General features: G+C 37.9%; 1 protein-coding gene across 2 annotated transcripts in view; it reads right to left on the reverse strand.

The window, feature by feature from the left end:
• Nucleotides 1-20,284, reverse strand: part of PDZRN4 (PDZ domain containing ring finger 4) — a 136,774-nt gene that overhangs the window by 105,230 nt on the left and 11,260 nt on the right. Inside the window, exon 2 of one of the 2 annotated variants that reach the window (XM_011999062.1) lies at nt 8,751-8,869. The exons of the other annotated variant lie outside the window; for it this stretch is intronic. Coding sequence (XP_011854452.1) covers nt 8,751-8,757 — 7 coding nt within the window. The 5' untranslated portion in view covers nt 8,758-8,869. The remainder of the gene's footprint in view (nt 1-8,750; nt 8,870-20,284) is intronic. 2 annotated transcript variants of the gene reach the window in all.

Below are 20,284 nucleotides of genomic sequence, written 5' to 3' on the forward strand. Positions count from 1 at the left end.
AGAATCAATTCTGATTATTTTTGGTCACTCTAGATGAGGGGAAGAGATTACAAAGGATATTTAATTTTGTAAACTATGAATGTACGCGAAGGTTTTTCTAACAAGTGTAAGTTACTTTTGTGTAGAGAAAGACCCATAAAGGTAAAAATAATTAATCACAGTTTCTACAACTCAAAAGAAAGAAGCAGGCAGGGAATTTACTTGAGAAAGTGTGGCTATTATCTAAGAATGTATATTTTCAGTGGATGAATGTGAGTAAGCAAAAAAGCACATTTTTTTAGAAAAGGAAATGGACATTTCAGTCTTTCTGGTGGTTTCCCTTTTGGTTAAACTACAGTCAGGAATATCTGTCTTTGATATTATGCTGTTTCATTGTCCACTTCATTTTGGGCTTTGACACACAGAGGGCAAACATACTCGGAAAACATTCCCTCCTACATATGGGTGAGAAAGTTTTCTTAAGACCATGTAAGTCTATGGGAGATTTTTCTAAATATTTTCAGTGATCCAGTAGCTCAATCTAAGGGATAGAGAATTAAATTGGGAGGTCATTCTAAATATTCACTGGCTCATATTCAGTTTCCATATTCTGAGGGTCAGATGCATATTCTCTCAAATCATCCCTTTCTTCCCTGTGCACAGCCAGTACTTTGTCCACACTCCTATTACAACTTCCCTCACATCTGGGATGTAAATATTTGTATGCTGTTTCCTGCTTCCATTGAGGAGAAATGTAAGACCGTGGGGTTTCTTTTTGTCATCTTTATTTTCTACCAACAAAATGCAATGTCTGACACTAAGTAGGTGTTCAATACTTGTTTGTTGAATGAATATAAGGCTATCAAAACTTACAGCAGCAATACAATAAGTAATTTACAGGGGGAAAAGAGTCTTTCAGTAAGAATAGCAACTAGCTTACCAACAAAAAGGGGAACACACCATGAATTATGAATGATTCGTGGAATAAGTGATTTCTCATTTTATATTAGCTTTTACTTGGCCAGAAAGTACAGAGTCCCCTGGGGCTTTCTGCATTATGAGTTGGGAGTCACCAGTATCATCAGGCAGTAGATCAAAATTAGCAGGGAAGCTAGAGTCCATGGCTGGCTCTGTGTCACAGTTTTATATTTCTGGTTTGTGGTAAGGTAAGAGTGGATATGTTCAACCTGCAAATCACTGCTATGTTCTGGGCAAATGGTTAAACCCCATCATAGTGACAAATACATCCAATTGCTTCCTCTGAAAGAGTATAGAACCCAGAAAGTCCCTCACATTCAACCTGACACACTCCAAACCTCTTTTCATTTTGTTGTATTGAGTAGGATAGGAATAAAGTGAGGTGAAATAGCATTTCTGCAGCACTGAGACAAACAGTACAATTGTGAATCATTTCTTAACACCTAGAAAAGACACATGGGGTATTAATTTCAATGACGATGGATTGTGAAAGAATGCACTATTATTACACATATTTTCAGTCAAAACAAACATTCTCATTTGTTTTTGAGACCAATACTATTAAACAAATTTTTTTTCTGGGCCAATGTTGTCTATGCTTTTACCATGTAATGAGTTGAAACTCTCCACCCACCAAACTCTCACTGTGTCTACTGTTGCCCTTATATGTCACTGAAAGATATGAACGATATTTGTGGTTAGGTATGCCACGCTGCCATCAGGAGTGAAGCTATTTTGCGCTGTAATGCAAATGACTGCATTCATCAAAGGAGCTTTGTTAGTTATTCATTGTGTTCCTTATCATTCCATTCCCAAGCCCCAGTCATTCTGCAGCAAGCACAGAGGTGCGTCAGCAGCAGCAGCAGCCACTGTCAAAGGTATCCTTATCAGGCAAAACAGCGTGCACTGGGAATGACCTGCCAAGTCACTGCAGGCTCTTGTCTTCCTACTCTTTTGTGCATAGTGGGATTCTTTGTCCTTATTCTATGATCTGCTTTTCTCAGCATGGTTCATGGTGCAAGACCCATAAACACGTCTGGAAGCAAAACAAAACAAAACACACTGGAAATACAAAGGATTTGTGAAAACACCAGGCTCCTTTTTTCTTCTTTTCGTGCAAAATGAATTACTTTATCCAACCCTTCTACATGGAAAGCTTAGATGTCCCCCCCCAACCTTTTTAATGCAAACATAATTATTTAAAGATGTCATAAAACTCCGAGAAGCCTAGTAAGAGTGGAGAGAAGGAAAGCCCAAAGGGATATTGACAAGTTGAGAAAGGGTCATCTAATGTCTCCGACAGAGGCAGGCACAGGGGGCTCTTTTTCATTACAACTAACACAGCTTAACTGAGTTCAACATACCCTCCTCCCTCCTCTGGGGAAAGGTTTTCTTTTTGGATGGGCACTAGAGATTAATCCTTCTGTAATTTCTCCTGCTTTTCTAACTGTCAGGGGATTTGTGTTGGAGATAATGGTGGTATTAATGCCTAACCTAGGTGTAGAAATTGCCTTAATATAACAGGGATCATGAGGAGCACACCAATAATTGCCTCTGAGTGATAGCCCTTAAAGTAAATGGCAATATAGGCGGGCCCACATCAAGCTGTCTTTAATGAAGTTTGGGGCTTTTCTGATGAGATTCCCTACACAATAGGCAGAGAATCAAGGCAGCCTCATGAGTTTTAACCTCTAGCCTGGATTTAATATGGCCTTATTAAACATCCTGGCTAGGTTCATTCTGGCATGAAATGTAATAAAAACGAGGCACAAAATGTTCTGTAATTAAAGCAGTTTGGATAGTATTATCAGATACTTAATAATTAAGGATTTTATCAGATAGTGGTGCCGGACAAAGAAGCAAACAATACACTGATAATGAACTGATAATAGCATTGAAACCAAGGCTATTAAAAAAAAACACTGAAACAGTAATGCATATATTTTGTGAAAGTACTGTGGCATTATAGCTTTAGTTATCTAAGTATCACTGGGTGAAACTCTATAAATAAATAGTTGGCAGGAAACTAAAACATTCTTAAGTAAAAATTTGTCACATCCTGGTCCTTTTCATCTGCACTGCCACAGTGAACTGGAGGAAGGGAGAGAGACTGGTAGTTCCCAATCGTCCAGACATAACAGAAGACTATGGCAGTGGGGATAAAGAAAGGGGACGAACAAAAGCTATGTTAAAGACTAACAACTGCTAGAACACCAAAGAGACTATAAATGATGCTATTATATTAACTTATCTGTAAGCAAATAAGGGCATTTACTATTGTTTCGATACATAAACTTTCCATTCATAATGTTTTAAGATAGTATTTTGCTTAGCTTTTCTTTGGCCAACCAATTTTTCAGAAACATGCATATTTTCTTAAGTTTCTTGATTTAGAAAAAAAGAGTTTAGAAAAACAATAACTTCCAATTGTTAGATGTGTGAAGTAATTACAAGTGAAATCTCTGTGGTTGTTCATTGATGTGTTTAGGTATCAAAATGTAAACATATTTGTCTCTTCCATATTGGCCCAGCATAAAGTCCCTCCTCTCCCTGCAACACAAAGGGCAAACCATGTAAGTAGAAGGGTATTTGTAGGTGATTCTCACGCCCTTAGAGAAAGGAGTAGAGTTAGGGGTATGACAGTTGGCTATTCATATTCACTGTCTTAGGGAATAAAAAGTATAAAAAGTGGCCGGGTGCAGTGGCTCATGCCTGTAATCCCAGTAATTTGGTAGGCTGAGGTGGGTGGATCAGTGGAGGTCAGGAGTTTGAGACCAGCCTGGCCAACATACAAAACCCCATCTCTACTAAAAATACAAAAATTAGCCAGGCGTGGTGGCAAGCACCTGTAATCCCAACTATTAGGGAGGCTGAGGCAGGAAAATCTGGGAGGTGGGGGTTGCAGTGAGCCGAGATTGTGCCACTGCACTCCAGCCTGAGCAACAAAGAGTGAGACTCTGTCTCAAAAAAAAAACCAAAAAGTACAACAGGAACTATAACATTTATTCACTCATTTAACAATGAAATTTAACCCAATGATTCTAAAAAGACTCTAGTTATCACACAATGTCTTCATTGTCACATGATGTCTTTGCTTGTTCTAAGAGTGATGACTAAATGAACAAGATGAATGAGTTAAAGAGAAAAAGGTGTAAGTTAGTATTTGGCCGTTTTTATTTACAAATTCTCATATGTAAACCCTGTTGCAAAACATGTCTTCAATTTAGAAAACTAAAATTTTATGCCAAAAAGAATAAGAAAAAATACATGAACTACAATTTCAGAATGCATGTAAATTGTGTTTGTAATTTTCTAAATATTCGGATCTCATATCAAGACTGGCTCTTCCCTAGACATTGCTCAATGAATGACTGACTCCACTGAATGGCATCAGAATGGAAATGATGAACAGGACAGATGGCTATTCTGTTCACTTGAACTTGAACTCTTCCGTTTTGCGGAATTGATCAACATAAAAGAGCTGTATTCTTTTTTCTTTTTCTTTTCTTTTTTCTTTCTTTTTTTTTTCCTGGAAGCTAGTACAGTGGAAGGCTAGAACTGGGCTAATTCTCTTGGCATGCAGCTGGATTTCTGAAGAGAGCCAGTTGTATCATCTGTTGAATGAGTTTTGCCCCTGTGTTCATTCAGGACTAGACTGACGCATGAGTGCTCGACTATTCTGGTTGAACACGGCTAGTGTTATAGAGTGTGCAGGACAAAGCAGCCACTTCGGGAGGGAACTGAATTCTACTCTCCTGGCATGCTTGGAAATGCAAAGCCAACCTTCACAATAGACTCATGGTGGAAGCCATGAGAGTTCTGGTCATCCTGTGTGCCCCAGAGCCGTTGTACCTCTTGTGGGGGTAAGCTGGCTCCCAGAATCACCCATATGTTTGGCCAGATTGGAGCCTTCTGTTAGATGGAAATGGCTAATCCGTATCTCACTGAGACTAGATCTTTAACTACTGAAAGGAACATGTATTGTCCTCCATTTTATCAGAGGCTGTCTAAGTTCCAGTTGTTTTCTGATAATAAATTCAACAGGAATAGAAAACAAAAATTTACTTACACACAAAGTGGGTGTGAGTAACCTACAACTTCTGTTTAGACTTAAATGTATTACAGGGCACCCTTCTATGTGAATTATCAAGAGTTGCATGCTAACTATAGACGTGGTGACCACCGTGTAGTATTCTATTTTATAATGCTTTACATCTGTAAAGCACTGTGCACTGTGCACTGTGCCCTGTGAGGATGGTGTGAGTTCTCATTTGTTTATTTAAAGATTATATTATTTTATATCCCCAATGAATAAGACATTCTACTAGATACTGTAGAGGGAAAAAAGAGTCTTATAGTTCCTTCTCTTGTTCCAAGAAGATTATAACCCAAGGATAAACTCTCAAAATCTGAATAACTCTAATTCAGAGCATGAAGAACTAATTCCAAGACATATAAATTAGGAGTACCACAGATTTAAAGAAAGTAGAGTTGAGGAAGTCAGGAAAAGCTTTGGGGCTGGGTAGGCATCCCTGAAGTGGAGAAAATGTTTCCAGCAGAAACCGTGGAATGGGCCAACTTCAAAAGAAAGTTACAAATCAGCCATTTGTCCAGTTTGGCATTTGTATATTTCAGAGCACAGGAAAATATGGCTTGAGAGAAAGGTGGGTTTGATCATAGTTTTTCAGTCTTAAAATACTTGCTAATCACTACTGATTTGGTGATTTTATAGACAGTTGGAAGCTAGTGAAGATTTCTGAGAAAGGGAATGCTATAGTTTGATAATCTTTAAGAATACATATCTGGCAGCGGGGTGGCAAGGCTGTGCCTATCATGGACAGAAGCGGTCCCAGGGGTCAGGTATTCCATCCCTCCTTCTGATCCTTGAGGAAGTCAAGATGCACCCAGAGTTTGACTGTGGACAGACCACAATTCTTTTTACACATCCCAAATCCTTTTACATCTGGCCAATCGTTCTTGCTAATATCACTGTTGAATTATCATAATTCTTGTGATAAGACCATTCTTTATTTTTTATAAGACCATTCTCTGAAAAAAAAATCACAGAATTACTGATATATAATTGTGTTTGTCAATTTTTTAGAATATATTCTCTCTATAGCAAAGGAATCTCCCCCTCATCTAAAATTCACATTTTTAAAACTTGATTTGCCAAAATCTGACATTAATCAATATTCTCTGCCTTTTTCTCAGAGGTTGGCTAGAAAAGATTTCAGAATCCAGGCAGGAGACACTTCCTAGGTCTTCCTAAAGATATGCCTGCATATCCTTAAACATAGTCTAGGAACTCTTCTGAAGGAATGACTAACTGGTGAGTAATTTTTTACCTGGATAGCTTCATTTATTTTACTCAGGTAGAGAGATTAGCAGCATCTTGTGACTAATGATCAATGACTTTTAAACCATGTCAATACCTTTTTAGAGTTAAAGCATAATGAAAACTTAATGAAGGCTTCCTGGTACATTAACTTTCTATGAGAAATATACATAAGAAATGCATGCTCAGCACTTGAGTGACTCCATCTGAGTTTTATAGGTATTCCTGACTTAACAATTTCATTCCACAAACACTGCATATCTATTTTGTAAAAGCACTATATTAAGTAACTCTATGAAATACAAAAATTGTATATGAAGTGGATATTTTCCTCAAGGACCCTTTAAAATGTAAGTTAATTTTCTTGTGTTTAATCCTGAAAAGATCTGAAAATCAAGTTTAGAAAGCAAGCTGAACTACCGGTTGGCAGAAGAGATAGGTACCGCATAGTCATATCAGACCAAATGTAATCAGAGCTATTATCAAAGTCTAACCCTTGGGAGCACAATGTGAGGTTAATTATAAATGTGAACATGAGTCACATTTTCCTGAACAACTGCTATGTGCAAGCATTATTCTAGGGGCATGCGGGGTTGGGTGAGAGAGTGAAGCAAATATGAGAAGTGGGTCTTGTTCTAGAGGAGAAAGACAGGCATGCATTCAATTAAAATACAAAGCATCTGCTGAAAGTTCAATAAGAGAAGTTCAGACAGTATTATGGATTTTTGGAGGTGAATCCATTTATTCTATTTAGGGCTCTGAGAGGACATCATAAAGTAGATGCCATTTCAGTTGGATCTAAAGGTGATATGGGATTTCTAAACATAAAGAAATAAGGGAAGAATCATATCAATCTTAATCCCAACATTTTAATATTTGTATTTGGGTAAATGTGGTTACTATATATGAATATCAAAGACACACTGGAGGAGTAAGCTATCCCTAGGGAATAACACGTGGAGGTGTGGCTGTTGGGAGCCTTGTCTCTTACTCTCTCTAGGAAGGCAACACTGGAGGCTATTATCCTTAGCAAACTAACACAGGAATAGAAAACCAAATACCACATGTAATGACGAGAATACATGGACACATAGAGGAGAACAACACGCCCTGGGGCCTTTTGGTCCCAGGGTGGAAAATTCGAGGCTGGAGAGGATCAGGAAAATTAATTAATGGGTAGTAGGCTTAATACCTGAGTGATGAAATAATCTGTACAACAAACCCCCATGATATGTGTTTAACCTAAGTAACAAACCTGCACTTGTACATCTGAAATTTAAAATAAAAGTTTAAAAAAAGAAAAGAAAAAGGAAAGTAATACTCATGCAGCACAATGGTTGTTTTATGCTGTTGCTTTTGTGCTTGTCATTTGTGTTGTTGGTAGAATCACGTGGACTCCCTGCAGTACTCGTCAAATGACTCAGGTCTCTCTAAAGGCCAAGACCCTGGGAAACTGCCCCACTTTTTACACAGGGAAACTCTACGGAACATCACTCAATGCAGAGGAAAAGCTAAAGCTGTGTCTGAAGACAGCCACAGCAGTAGAAAAGACCCCATGTATATGCAGGGATCAGATGAAACAATTTGAAACTCCAATGAACTTTTGCTATCCACTTTGCTGTCCCTTAGACTAGCAACATGAAAGTGTTCTACTCATGACAGACACATCCCCCATGAGCTTATTCATCTAGAGTTATACGTGCATTTTACAGCAAGACATAACTCTACCCTTTTCTTTCCCACTCAAGAAAGTATAGCGGAATTGAGTAACGCTGGGGATTAGAGGAACTCTCTCCTCCTCCTCCTATATTTACATCTACATATATATGGTTTGTGAACACTGAGTACTTTTATACAATTATTAGTAACATATTGTTTGCAAAATATTTCACAACTTCTAAGACACATTTGAATATTTCAAAAATATACTGACACAATTGGAAGGAGACTAAGCTAGTTGTTCCTCCATCCTCCTGCCTTTAAGAAGGCTCTAAGAAGATTGGTATAGGAATCTGCTCTTAAGATTTTCTCAAAATAAACTTCAAGTGAGTTCATCTGGAAACAATTTCTTTCTTTGCAGACGCAGTTTATTCAAGTTGAACACGAAAAGAAAGTTTCGTTCAGGAAATGCTTCTCTATTAAGCCTCATTTCCAGCATGTTAAAAATTATGCACTACAAAGTTTGAACAAATTAAATATAAGCTTATTTTCATTCATTGAAAAATTAGACGTTTTAATCACTCTACATTTAATGTGCAATATTATAAAAAGTAGCAAGCGTATAATTTTGCCTATTCCTAAAACCTTCCTAACTAGGATATTTATTCAATATAGGAGTAAACTCTTGTTAAAGGCGCAACCAATATATAAATAAAAAGGTAACAGTAAAAACATGTGGTAGGCAGGCTATGTTTATGATCCCCTGACAGAAAATGTATAAATAGGGAAAATTTACCACTCATTCACAAGAGCTTAATGAAGCAGAACTAAGATCTCACACATACTATCTATCAGGTTGGGAACATTGGCAATTTCTCAATTTCATGCAGAATAGCGTTGTTCAAGTCACAGCTCCTGAAACAAAGGTCATTTTTTCTCCTTCAGTCAAAACAGTAAAGCTGTAATTGTTCTAGAAGTTTTCATTTTTTTTAAAACTAATGTTAATTTAATGGGTATTTTTTCCCTATACCCCTGAATGTACATGGTGCAGGGCTATGCTGTCTTCAAAAATCAATCTGTTCCATGCATTGTGACATGTGAACTACATTTAATTGATGTTTATTGCAAGGCAAAATGATTTATAGTGTCTAATAAGCATTCACAATTTAGAGCCTGTTGTTCATAACAGCTTCTTGAAATAACAGAATCTTGGGGTATATAAGTCTGTTTATAAAGGCTATTAAAAACATTGCATTTATTTAGCCATGGAATCTAATTCAGCTACCGACAGGATGAAGAATCAAGCACAAGCAAATGCTGCTATGGCTAAGTCTGGTAATGGCTAACTGAAAGGTTGCAGTGGGTAAGAAGGCTTACATATGGCCCAGATTTTAGACAAAGGCATGCTTCCAATTTCTGAATGTTCATTTATATTTCTGCAAGCTGCATTACTGGGTTGGCCAAAAGAGGCATATGGAGTTTCAACTACTCTTTAAGCTGCACATTTTTACCTTCCACACGAAAACACATTTTAAAATTTGTTACATCAGCTTGGATCACATGCCAGGTCTCAAAACTCTCTTCTAGCACTTCCTTAAGTTGTTTTGAAATGTTGGTATAAAAGGTCAGATTAACAAATCTATAGTATTTGTCTGAATTTTGGCACCCATTCTTCTACTATTCTACAAATCCTTTGAACTCTGATCCCAAACCTAATTCCTCATCTACTCTAAAAGATCTGCCCTTCTTCTATGTTTCCTGTCTCAGTGCCAATGTCCTCTTCCCAGTTGCAGCAATCTGAAACATCAGAAACTTCTGTAACTTCTTTCTCTCCCTAACTCCCTCATGGAAATTAGTCACCAAACTGTGCTGCTCTGGCCTGGTTTTCCTTCACAGCCGTGTCTTCCAAGCCAGCTCTCTGCCCCTACAGAGATTGAGATTTTCTATTGACCTCTAGTCTCTCTTACCTACCACCCTTATCAGTCCCACCTATAGGAGCCTCCAGGGCCACTGTGGGGTACCCAGTGCTCAGTCCATCCTTCTCACCTCCCAGGATTTAGCCAGGCAAAGCTCCTTATTTCATCTGGCAACAAAGTGGCTATACTCCTAAAAACCAGTGTGAAAATTTCCTGCCCTACCTTGCTAATAGTAACCCTCCCTTATAGCTGAGCATAGATCTGATCTTGCCATTTTTTTTTTTTTTCTGAAAGGATTTGAAGGTTTCTAACTGCATATAAAAGTCACTCTCGGCTGGGCGTGGTGGCTTATGCCTATAATCCCAGCACTTTGGCAGGTCAAGGTGGGCGGATCACCTGAGGTCAGGAGTTCAAGACCAGCCTGGCCAACATGGTGAAACCCTGTCTCCACCAAAAATACAAAATTAGCTGGGCATGGTGGTACATGCCTATAATCCGAGCTACTCAGGAGGCTGAGACAGGAGAATCACTTGAACCTGGGAGGTGGAGATTGCAGTGAGCCGAGATCACGTCATTGCACTCCAGCCTGGGCGACAAGAGCGAAACTCTGTCTTAAAAAAAGAAAAAAAAAAAAAGTCACTCTCCTCAGACTAACACCTAGATTTCCCAGATTCGGACTCTCTGCTTTTAACATCTTTACAGCCAGAATGCTGCACCCTCATCAGTCAAGGAATAGTTTGAATTGCATGTTCTTCATGAAGTTTTCTGGTGGTCCCCTTAGTCAAATTCCCCCTCCCTTTTCCCCGCTCTTCTCATCAGTTGTATTTTGTCTCACTATAAAATGATTTACCTGAAAGATATAAAGCCCCTAGAGGGTAAAGGTCCTGTCTTACACACCTCTGGAACCCCACTTTGCTACTGCAATGCCTTGCACCTAGAATCATTCACACTCAGTAAATATTTGTTGAATTTAATTGGATGGTCACTACCAACCCCTGGGTTAATTTACTACTCCTATCACCAAAAAGTTACTAATGCTTTCAATTACTTCTTAATAGCTTCATTTTAAGCTTATAAATTAAATTACTTTATTTAAAAACAAATGCCATGTTTCTGACATTGGTACAAGGAAAGCAAGCATTGATGGAAAATATCTTGGTCCCCTAGAAAATGTAGATATAACCACACGACTCAAATGAACACAATAATCCCTCATTTTATTCTACTATAGCTAAAAAAAAGGAAGAGAAAGAGATAAATCATTGCTTCATGGCTGTAAAGTTTGTTGTGAAGCTTGAAAAAATTTAAATGCCTATTTCAGTATTTGCTAGAAAATCGAAAAGAAAATTGTCTTTAAAATTCCAGCAACTTTTCCTCTGTGAAAAATTTAGTTCGAATTGCTCATTGCATTCCTATCCCACTTTACAAAGCACTTGATAGCAAAATGCATTTCAGAAAAATGCAGCTAGTACTTATGAGAACAGCTGTTTTTCTGAAAAATAATATTTTTGTTTATACAAATTGTACCTAAGTTAAACTTTCATAAAAGATACGATATACTTCAATAGCATAGTGTTTATCATATTAAAATTAATCAATTTCCACACTTCTTGGAAGGTCTACCGTTTGCTGAGAAGTGGGCTTGGTGCCCTGGGAACAACAAAGAATTAAAAGATTGAGAAATACAATATTTTCAGGTGTGAATAATTAGTTAGAGATCCAGTAAGGAGTATGAGAAAATCTATAGTATAATTAGATGCTAAAGGATTTAGCACAGATAAAGGCCCATCTGTATTCAAAGGAAACAATCGTCTCTTCCTGGTATGGACATCACCTTTTGCCCACACACCACGGCTACAAACTTAGGCATGATGTTTGGTTCTGTCTTCTCCATTGGCCCTTCCATTCAGTTAGTGTCAAGAAGTAATAATTCTAAGCCCTTTCTTTAAAATTTCTCTCAGTGTCCTATTTTAACCTTCGGTTCCATTGTCACACCCAATTGCAGAATTTCCTCATTTCTGTATTAGCTTCCTCGTTCTTTCCTTCAGATTTATCTGCACCTGTGTGTGACCACACCGTTTAGCCTGCTTGCGTGACCCAGTGACCACTCAGTATGTGGTTAGGCCAGTTCAAACACCAGTCATGATATTTATAAGGCCCTCTGCACTATGTCTTCATTCATTCATTTACTCATTCATTAAATCAACATTTATTCCCTAACACTTGTTTTATGCCAAGCACTATTCTAGACACTGGGGATATCATTTTTATTGAAACACTAATTTTATTCATATAGAAAGGACCAGCCAGGTACTTCCTGGCTGTGTCTTCTTGGGTTATTCCCTTGCCTAATTCTGCTGGTTTTCTCCTTTACAAAATGGGAAAACATCTTGCCTGCTCTATTTAGGTCACTGGATTTCTGGAGAACTTAAACATGAGGTAGGCCAGTGAAAAATGTTTACAATCTCTAAAAGAATAAAACACCATTCATTCCTTTATAAATTTTGAGTTATCCCGGGGAGAAATATATTCAAGTAATTTAAGCAGGAGGGAAATTGTTTCCAACTGAGGTGTCTGTGGAAGGCTATCAGGATGCAGTGTTCTCTGAGCGAGGTATAACTGGTATAACTGGACTTTGTTCCGCAACCACTGGGGAATCTGTCAAAGAAGCTAGAAGAACAATGTACTGGCAGCAGGGTGGACGATGGCTTGAAGCTTAGAGACTGGAAGCAAAGAGACAGATCAGAAGTTGAGAGAAAATGTGGGCATAATAAATCCGGAAGGTTGGCGGTACAGGAAAGGAGAGATAACACTGAAAGAAATATAGATGAAAGAAATGTTGAAGAGGAAGAACATTAGAATTTGGCAACTTGGATATGTGGTGGTTGGGGGGACAGGGTGAGGGACACACATAAGTAGACAATGTAGACAGTGGTTCCCTAATTAGGATTTACAGTGAGAGAATGGCCTGTAATATCCCTACTGGGAAAGAACAAATTTCTATTTAACCAAGATGGGTTTAGTTTTGAATGGTGAGACTGAAGTACACACATCTTATGGTGAGTACTGAATATGTATGAAATACTGACATAACAGGATGTATTATTGGAGCCAAAATGCAGTAAGGGGTTTGAAGAAGCAGCATTTCATAAGGATAATGAACTTCTCATTAACTTCTCAGATTAATGAACAAGATTTATGGAACAGAATCCTAAGATTGGGGAAGAGTTTGAAAGAAGGTTCGGTACAAGATGCTACTTCAATTAAACTGTTATTAATATTGTTATTTTATTATTTATGTTTGCTGTGATAGTTGAAAGGGGAACTGATTTTCTCAGAATGCCCCAGTTGATAATAATTTTTTTGAGTTCTGGAAGTGCAACTCTTTGTATTTGAATTAAATTAATTCATTCTTTATTCCCACTGCTAATACAATGACCTAGATTTCAGGCTGTCAAGATGTGTAAATGTAAAATGATAAGATTATCTTTTTCACAATATTTTAGTGTCAAGATTATTTACTAAATGCTGCTCTCTAAGGGAGCTATTTTAGTATTCTAGTTTCTAAACCTCCTCTTTGTAGGCTATTCCATGGGATTCATATTTTATACTTGCTTTTGTAATTTATATTTCATTTCAGTTCTTAAAAAAGCACTACACATTTAAACAAAATTCATCCCCCTAAAAAATCCATAGAGAGAATTTTTAAATGCGAGGATAGAATATATATTGAACTGTAGACTTCAAGGTTTTAAGACATCACTTCTATAGCACTGCATATGATTCATTAACAATTTCTAGACCCTACACTGTCCAATACAATAGTCTAGCCACATATGGTGACTGAAATTCAAATTAGCTAAAATGGCCAAATGTAGAAGTTCAGTTCCTCAGTTACACCAGCCATATTTCAACTGTTCAACAGTCTATGTGGCTAGTGGCTATTGTACATGATGGAACAGACATAGAATATTTCCATTATCACAGATATTTCTATTGGAGAGTGCTGGTTCAGGCCATTTTTTACATAAGGGAAAAGATCTGACTCTAGTCTCCTTAGTTCCATTTGTCCCACAGTTGGTCAAGTATTCGTCTAGCACATGATCATTAATATTGCTGAAAATGTGGACCAGCTTGGCTACAGCCAACTTGACAGCTGTTCACAGATATAGTCCTGTGGTCAAAGTCCTAGAATAGCTCCTGCCATCCTTGTGACCAGGGTCACACCGGAAGAATGTTTCTTACTTTCCTGTCTCCCTCAAGGGACCATGCTATCTGTACCACTCAAATTACCCCACAGATCCCTGGGTATTCAATCTCCCCCAAGGGAGTTCAGACCAAAGTAACTAGTCTCATTTTTTTTTAAAATTATTTGGCCATATTTATTTCATTTTGAATTTTGTAAGAAAAGAAAAAAATACATCTTTTAAAAATGTGATTCTATCATGTCTCCTAAGAAACAAGTCAACACTGTTTCCTCTAACTCAAACGGAGGAACCTCCGGAGAGGTGTTGAGACCAAAGCCTGATAGTTGCCAGTGGGCAGCCTTTATTTTCCCCCTCACACATTCAATAATGTAATTAAACAAATGTTTTGTGAATATTGCGGAGATATCTTGCTGTTCTGCAATTTGTTGAACACAAAGATAACATTCAATAGATCCGAGAAAAACCTAGGAAGATTGAGCCTTCCAAAATCACTTTGGTTTTGGCTTCAGCTTACAATAATGGTCAATTTAATTATTGGCTATCATAGAGCATAAAATGAGCCATTGTGATAGCTCACCAGAAGGAAAAAAACCTGACACGAAGGCATCTGATTTAATTGGTTCTGGTACTGAGAATTCACCAAAACAACCCCTGACTATAAACAATGTTACAGCTATTCAATTCATCTTATAAAGATTAAACATTTCAGAAGGAGATTAAATTGTAAAGTGGGCTGAATAACGCACCCTTATAAACAGGAAACTCTGTTTAGTAAACCTGCTAATTAAAGCACTTAATAAATGGAGGGAAAACCCCCACTCTAAATCTCTTGTTGGTACTGGAGAATTTTCATTTACGCTTTCAGAGAAGTAATCAATCGAAGGGCACATTTTTCTTCTCTTTGTTCTTTCCCATCAATTTTAATGGGTACAGAACATCAGTCACACCAAATGTAATGGGACAAGAAGATGGATGAGTACATTTGAAGCCACTAGTCACAGGACAGAAAACATCCTGATGAGGTGACCGTGGCAGCGCAGACTTCAACAATATGGTCTGGGCAATATTTAGTAGGTGACACTATGTTGCTACATGATTTGGTATTAGCACTCAGCAAAATCAATCTCCAGACACAATTTATCACATGTCCACAGGTCACACTTTCAAAGTCACATTCTCAAAATATGCTCCAATGACACACTCTTAATTGCAGAAATGATTTAAACAAGCAGCAAAGTGGGTAAAGAGGAGAAGCACAATGCAACCTTAAGGAGTCTGACCTTGTCTCGTAAGTGATTAAAATTACTTGGGAAGGAAAATTTTATTATGGCTTAGAAATTATGTCTACATATTACAAGATGAATTGGTGTACACAGTGGATGCTGAAGACTGAGATCCCATTTTCAGGATCAAGGGACTCACTCCCCCAGGGGCGGTGGGCATGGGCTGCTGCAGCTTCTTCCTACTCTGGAAGCTGAATTCAGTCAAAGAGAGTTGCCTTATTCAAAGCTGTGCTCACTTCTCCAGGAATAACGGCATGGCTCTTTTGCCTGGCTCCGGACAGCTCTGAGGGGCCATTCCAGCTTCAGAGCTCTCTCTACCATCAGAACAGCAGGGGTCTCTGTTAAGAGTGCATCATAGTTCTGTATTTTCCTCTGTCCAGCCCTACTACCTTCATTCCCTCCCAGGTGTTGTTCCTGAGACAACTCTCCAGGATTCTCACAAGCAAATCTCTGTCTCGGAGCCTGTTTCTGGGGCCACTTAACCTAAGACAGTATACATAATTAAAACACTTTTCCTTTGCAGCAAATTAAGATAACTGAAATGCTGGACTAAATGAAATATTAACAACCATGGACATTCAGGTTCACAATTAGTTACATACTATTACTTCATTTGGACTTACACAGACGAGGTGTTTTCTATTTAGCTTATTTAAAATTTTAAATTTAAAAAATGTAAATGTATTGCATTTAATAGTTTAAGTAAAGAGTTTGACTCTGTGGGTCTCTATATACCTAAGTAACCCAGTAACTAATTAAAATGTAGCAACATATTCAGGAGCCGGGGTACCATTTGCTAGGCATGATGGCTTCTTATTTGGAGCACTGAAGGTGATATTAGGCATCATATGACCACTTCTTGTTTCCCATCTTTGACGACTGTAATTTTTCTTTCTTTCTTTCTTTTCTTTTTTAGACGGACGGAGTCTCGGTCTGTCTCCCAGGCTGGAGTGCAGTGGTGCGATCTCGGCTCACTGCAAGCTCTGCCTCCCAGGTTCACGCCATTCTCCTGCTTCAGCTTCCCCTGTAGCTGGGACTACAGGCACTCGCCACCGTGCCAGGCTAATTTTGTTGTTGTTGTTGTTGTTGTTAGTAGAGACAGGACTTCACTGTGTTAGCCAGAATGGTCTCAATCTCCTGACCTCATGATATGCCTGCCTTGGCCTCCCAAAGTGCTGGGATTACAGGCGTGAGCCATAGATAGTTCCCTGAGGTCCTGTTAGCCACTTTTTTTGTCTCTTATTCACCTTCTAAAAGCAATAACTTATTACAGGATATTAAAGAAATGAAACCAACCCCATATGAAACATATCAACAAAAGATTCTACATCTCAAATTAATAAGTGCTTTTCCCTCTTTCAGAATTTTCTGTGATCTATGAAACAGATAATACTGGCCAGAAAGCGTCAAATATTTCAAAGCTGCCAAAGCAAACTTCAAAGTGAGAAGCCAGGTTTAAAATGATTTTCCGGTCGTAGTAGAAGATAAGAATGAGGGATCTTTGGTGTGAGAAAGAAGAGGAAAGCACCCCAGAGCAGTCATTAGCACGTTGATAATATTGTTACTGGTTGTGCTCCAGGATGCCAGAGGGGACCTGGTGATCATGTTCCTCAGCACAGACAAGGTGTCCATTACTCGGCCAGAAAACGGCAGTCCATCAGAGAAGATCATTTCATCAATGAGACGATCTTAGAAACTGCAAGAAGGCTAGTTATATGCACCATTCGCTCTAAATGCTTTTGTCACTCTTTTGTTTGATTTTTTTGTTTGTTTTATTTTTGTCATTGATCAGTTATGAAACCATAATTTCTTCTTCCTGAAATTTAAGACCTACTTACTTTGCTTTCAAGAGACTGGAGGGACACTATAAAAGATCCGTATATTTAACTTGCTTTCACCAACTTTTTGTAATAGTTAGTATCCAAATGGAGCCCATAAACCTGAACAAAAATGTACAGTCACAGACTCTACTTAATACCTGTTAATAACCAACGATGAATATCCATATCATATAAATAAATTGGTAATATTTACACCTTTGTTGAGGTTGCTAGTATTTATTGGTGACATTTTTATTCAGAAGGTAGAAATGAAAAAGATTAAATTAAGTCATTTGGTCTATGCCAATTCAGGAGGAGATATTTTCTAAGTTATTTTTAAAAATCTAAATTGCACATCCAAGGAAATAGTATTATATTGAATGGAAGACTGTTATGGTCTGACTTTCTCTCAATTTTATTAACTGTATTAAAGAGAAAGTTAGACCATAACAGTCTTCCATTCAATATAATACTATCTCTTTGGATAGGAGATTTGTTTGTTTGTATTAAGACAGGGTCTTACTCTGTCACCCAGGCAGGAGTGCCATGGCACAATTATAGCTCACTGCATCCTAGATCTCCCAGCCTCAAGCAATCCTCCTGCCTTAGCCTCCCACGTAGCTGAAACTAAAGGCATGAACCACCATGCTCGGCTAATTTCTTCTATATTTTACTTTTAGTAGAGATGGTTTTACTATGTTGGCCAGGATGGTCTCAAACTCCTGACCTCAAGTGATCCCCCGCCTCAGTCTTCCAAAAGTTCTGGAATTACAGGCATGAACCACCACACTTGGTCTCAATGAATTCTTGAAGTTTGAGTAGATTTATCCTCAGGTAGAAACATCACTTTTGTATCTAGTTCTTAAAATGGCCAACATAAGCAAGACAGTAAAGATACCTTTCCTCCCTCCCTCCTTCTTCAGATTCCCCAGTATCTGAATAAGATTCCAATCTCACATGGCAAATACGGTTAGCATTTTGGTCACAGTTTAAAGCTATTTTGTTTGGAATGGAAAATTAATCTCAGTTAAAATGAATTTTTAAAAGCAGTAACTTCTACCCTGTCTGAGTTGTCTATCTAAAGTTGTATGTGGGGCACTGTGTTAGTTTCTTGAAAAGCTTAATGGATATTGGGTATATGAGGAGAGATTATCTTTACTGTCATGTATTTTTCATGGCTCAAACAATACCCTAGATGTAAAAGTAATAACAAATAATACAAGTAAAAGAAATATGGTTTTGAATTATTAGACAATATATGTTTAGTATATTATTAAATTGGGTTAGTTTTTATCTAAAGCTTAAAGTTTAAATAATGATTCTCATGGTTTTCTTTTTTTTTTTTTTTTGAGACGGAGTCTCTCTCTGTCGCCCAGGCTGGAGTGCGGTGGCCGGATCTCAGCTCACTGCAAGCTCCGCCTCCCGGGTTTACGCCATGCTCCTGCCTCAGCCTCCTGAGTAGCTGGGACTACAGGCGCCTGCCACCATGTACGGCTAACTTTTTGTATTTTTTAGTAGAGGCGGAGGTTTAGGTGTTAGCCAGGATGGTCTCGATCTCCTGACCTCGTGATCTGCCCGTCTCGGCCTCCCAAAGTGCTGGGATTACAGGCTTGAGCCACCGCACCCGGCCAGATTCTCATGGTTTTCTTAGGCTACTCTTTGTTTTATATGATTTAAATTTAGATAATTGCAGTTGAAGAAATTCTCATTTTAATACTATCATAATTATGAAACCCAAAGGCATCATCATCAAATAAAATTTAGGCAATTTCTAGTATATTTTATAATTATCATCTTATGTTCTTTTTATACTAAAGAGGAGTGTATATACAATAAATAATTTGACAATTTAGCCATACCTGGCTATTTCAATGATGGATAAAAACCATGTAAAATAAAAACAAATATATCAAACTATTTTTACACAAAACAGTGAATTCAATTTTACAGCATAGAAGGCAGCAAAAGGAGACACATGACAATTACCAAGTCAATAATTGATTCATTTAATTATACACAGATATGTCCTATTTTAGATGCCTTATTTTAATTTCAACTATGCTACAGACAATTACCATCACTATGACATCTCATGACATTTTATTCCTCTCTCTCTCACACACACAGAACTAATATTGCTCTTTGCACCATAGTTATTTGCATGCACATCCTTTACTCATGTCTGCTGGATAGTAACCCCCTTGAGAGCAGGGATCCCTTCTTATTATGTCATTGTGTCACCTTCATCATCTGACTCTGGAGACAGGATTCATTTAGTATTTTGTCATGTACCTTTACTTGAGAAACATCTGTAGAGGTACTGAGTTAGAGGCTGAGGATGCAGAGATTGAAGACAGGGTTTTTGACCTCCAGAGATTCGGAGATCAGTGAATCTGCAAGTAAACTGAGAAAGCAATAGCATTTGGTACATATTATGACAGAGATAGGCACTGGGTACCTTGGAAAGAGAAAAGAAAGGACCTAGTCAAGTCCAAGGACTCTAGGAAGATTTACTGGAAAAAACAATGCCTGAACCACACTTTGAGGAGTACTACAACTTATTCAGATGAAGAAAAATGGGAGGATTCTAGAAAGAAAGAACAGCTTAGTGTGTTGGTCAGTTTGACAGTTGAATAATAAAAATTCTATTATTTTTTGTCATGACTGGAGATCTTAAGATAAGGTCCTAATATGCTGGGTCTCCATAAACTGAGGTAATGAAATGCTTGGTCTGGGATAAGAGGGACAGGAAGAGGAGCCCAGCTGGAGTGAAGGAAGGGCCAATAATGTTTTGTTTTTGGAGAAAAGCAATGACCGTTTCCTCAATTCTAAGAGGAAGTTCTTCCCAATATCTTATTATTTCTGAAATTGGGATGTAGCTTGCAGTCAATATGCGTATTAAAATATGTTTGTCAATCCCACTCCCCCAACTGTTCTTAAATGTGATGATGAACCTTATAATTAAGATGTGTCTTAAAATAGGTGGCATCTTCAAAATCAAGAAAACATAGCATAGTTTCTTTAATGATTTTATTTTCAAACAGAACTCAATGAATACTGGGGACAATCACAAAATGTTTCCTTGGTGAATGCAGTTTTTACT

Source organism: Mandrillus leucophaeus, unplaced genomic scaffold (genome assembly GCF_000951045.1).
Source record: "Mandrillus leucophaeus isolate KB7577 unplaced genomic scaffold, Mleu.le_1.0 Scaffold580, whole genome shotgun sequence".
Classification (NCBI taxonomy): Eukaryota; Metazoa; Chordata; class Mammalia; order Primates; family Cercopithecidae; genus Mandrillus; species Mandrillus leucophaeus.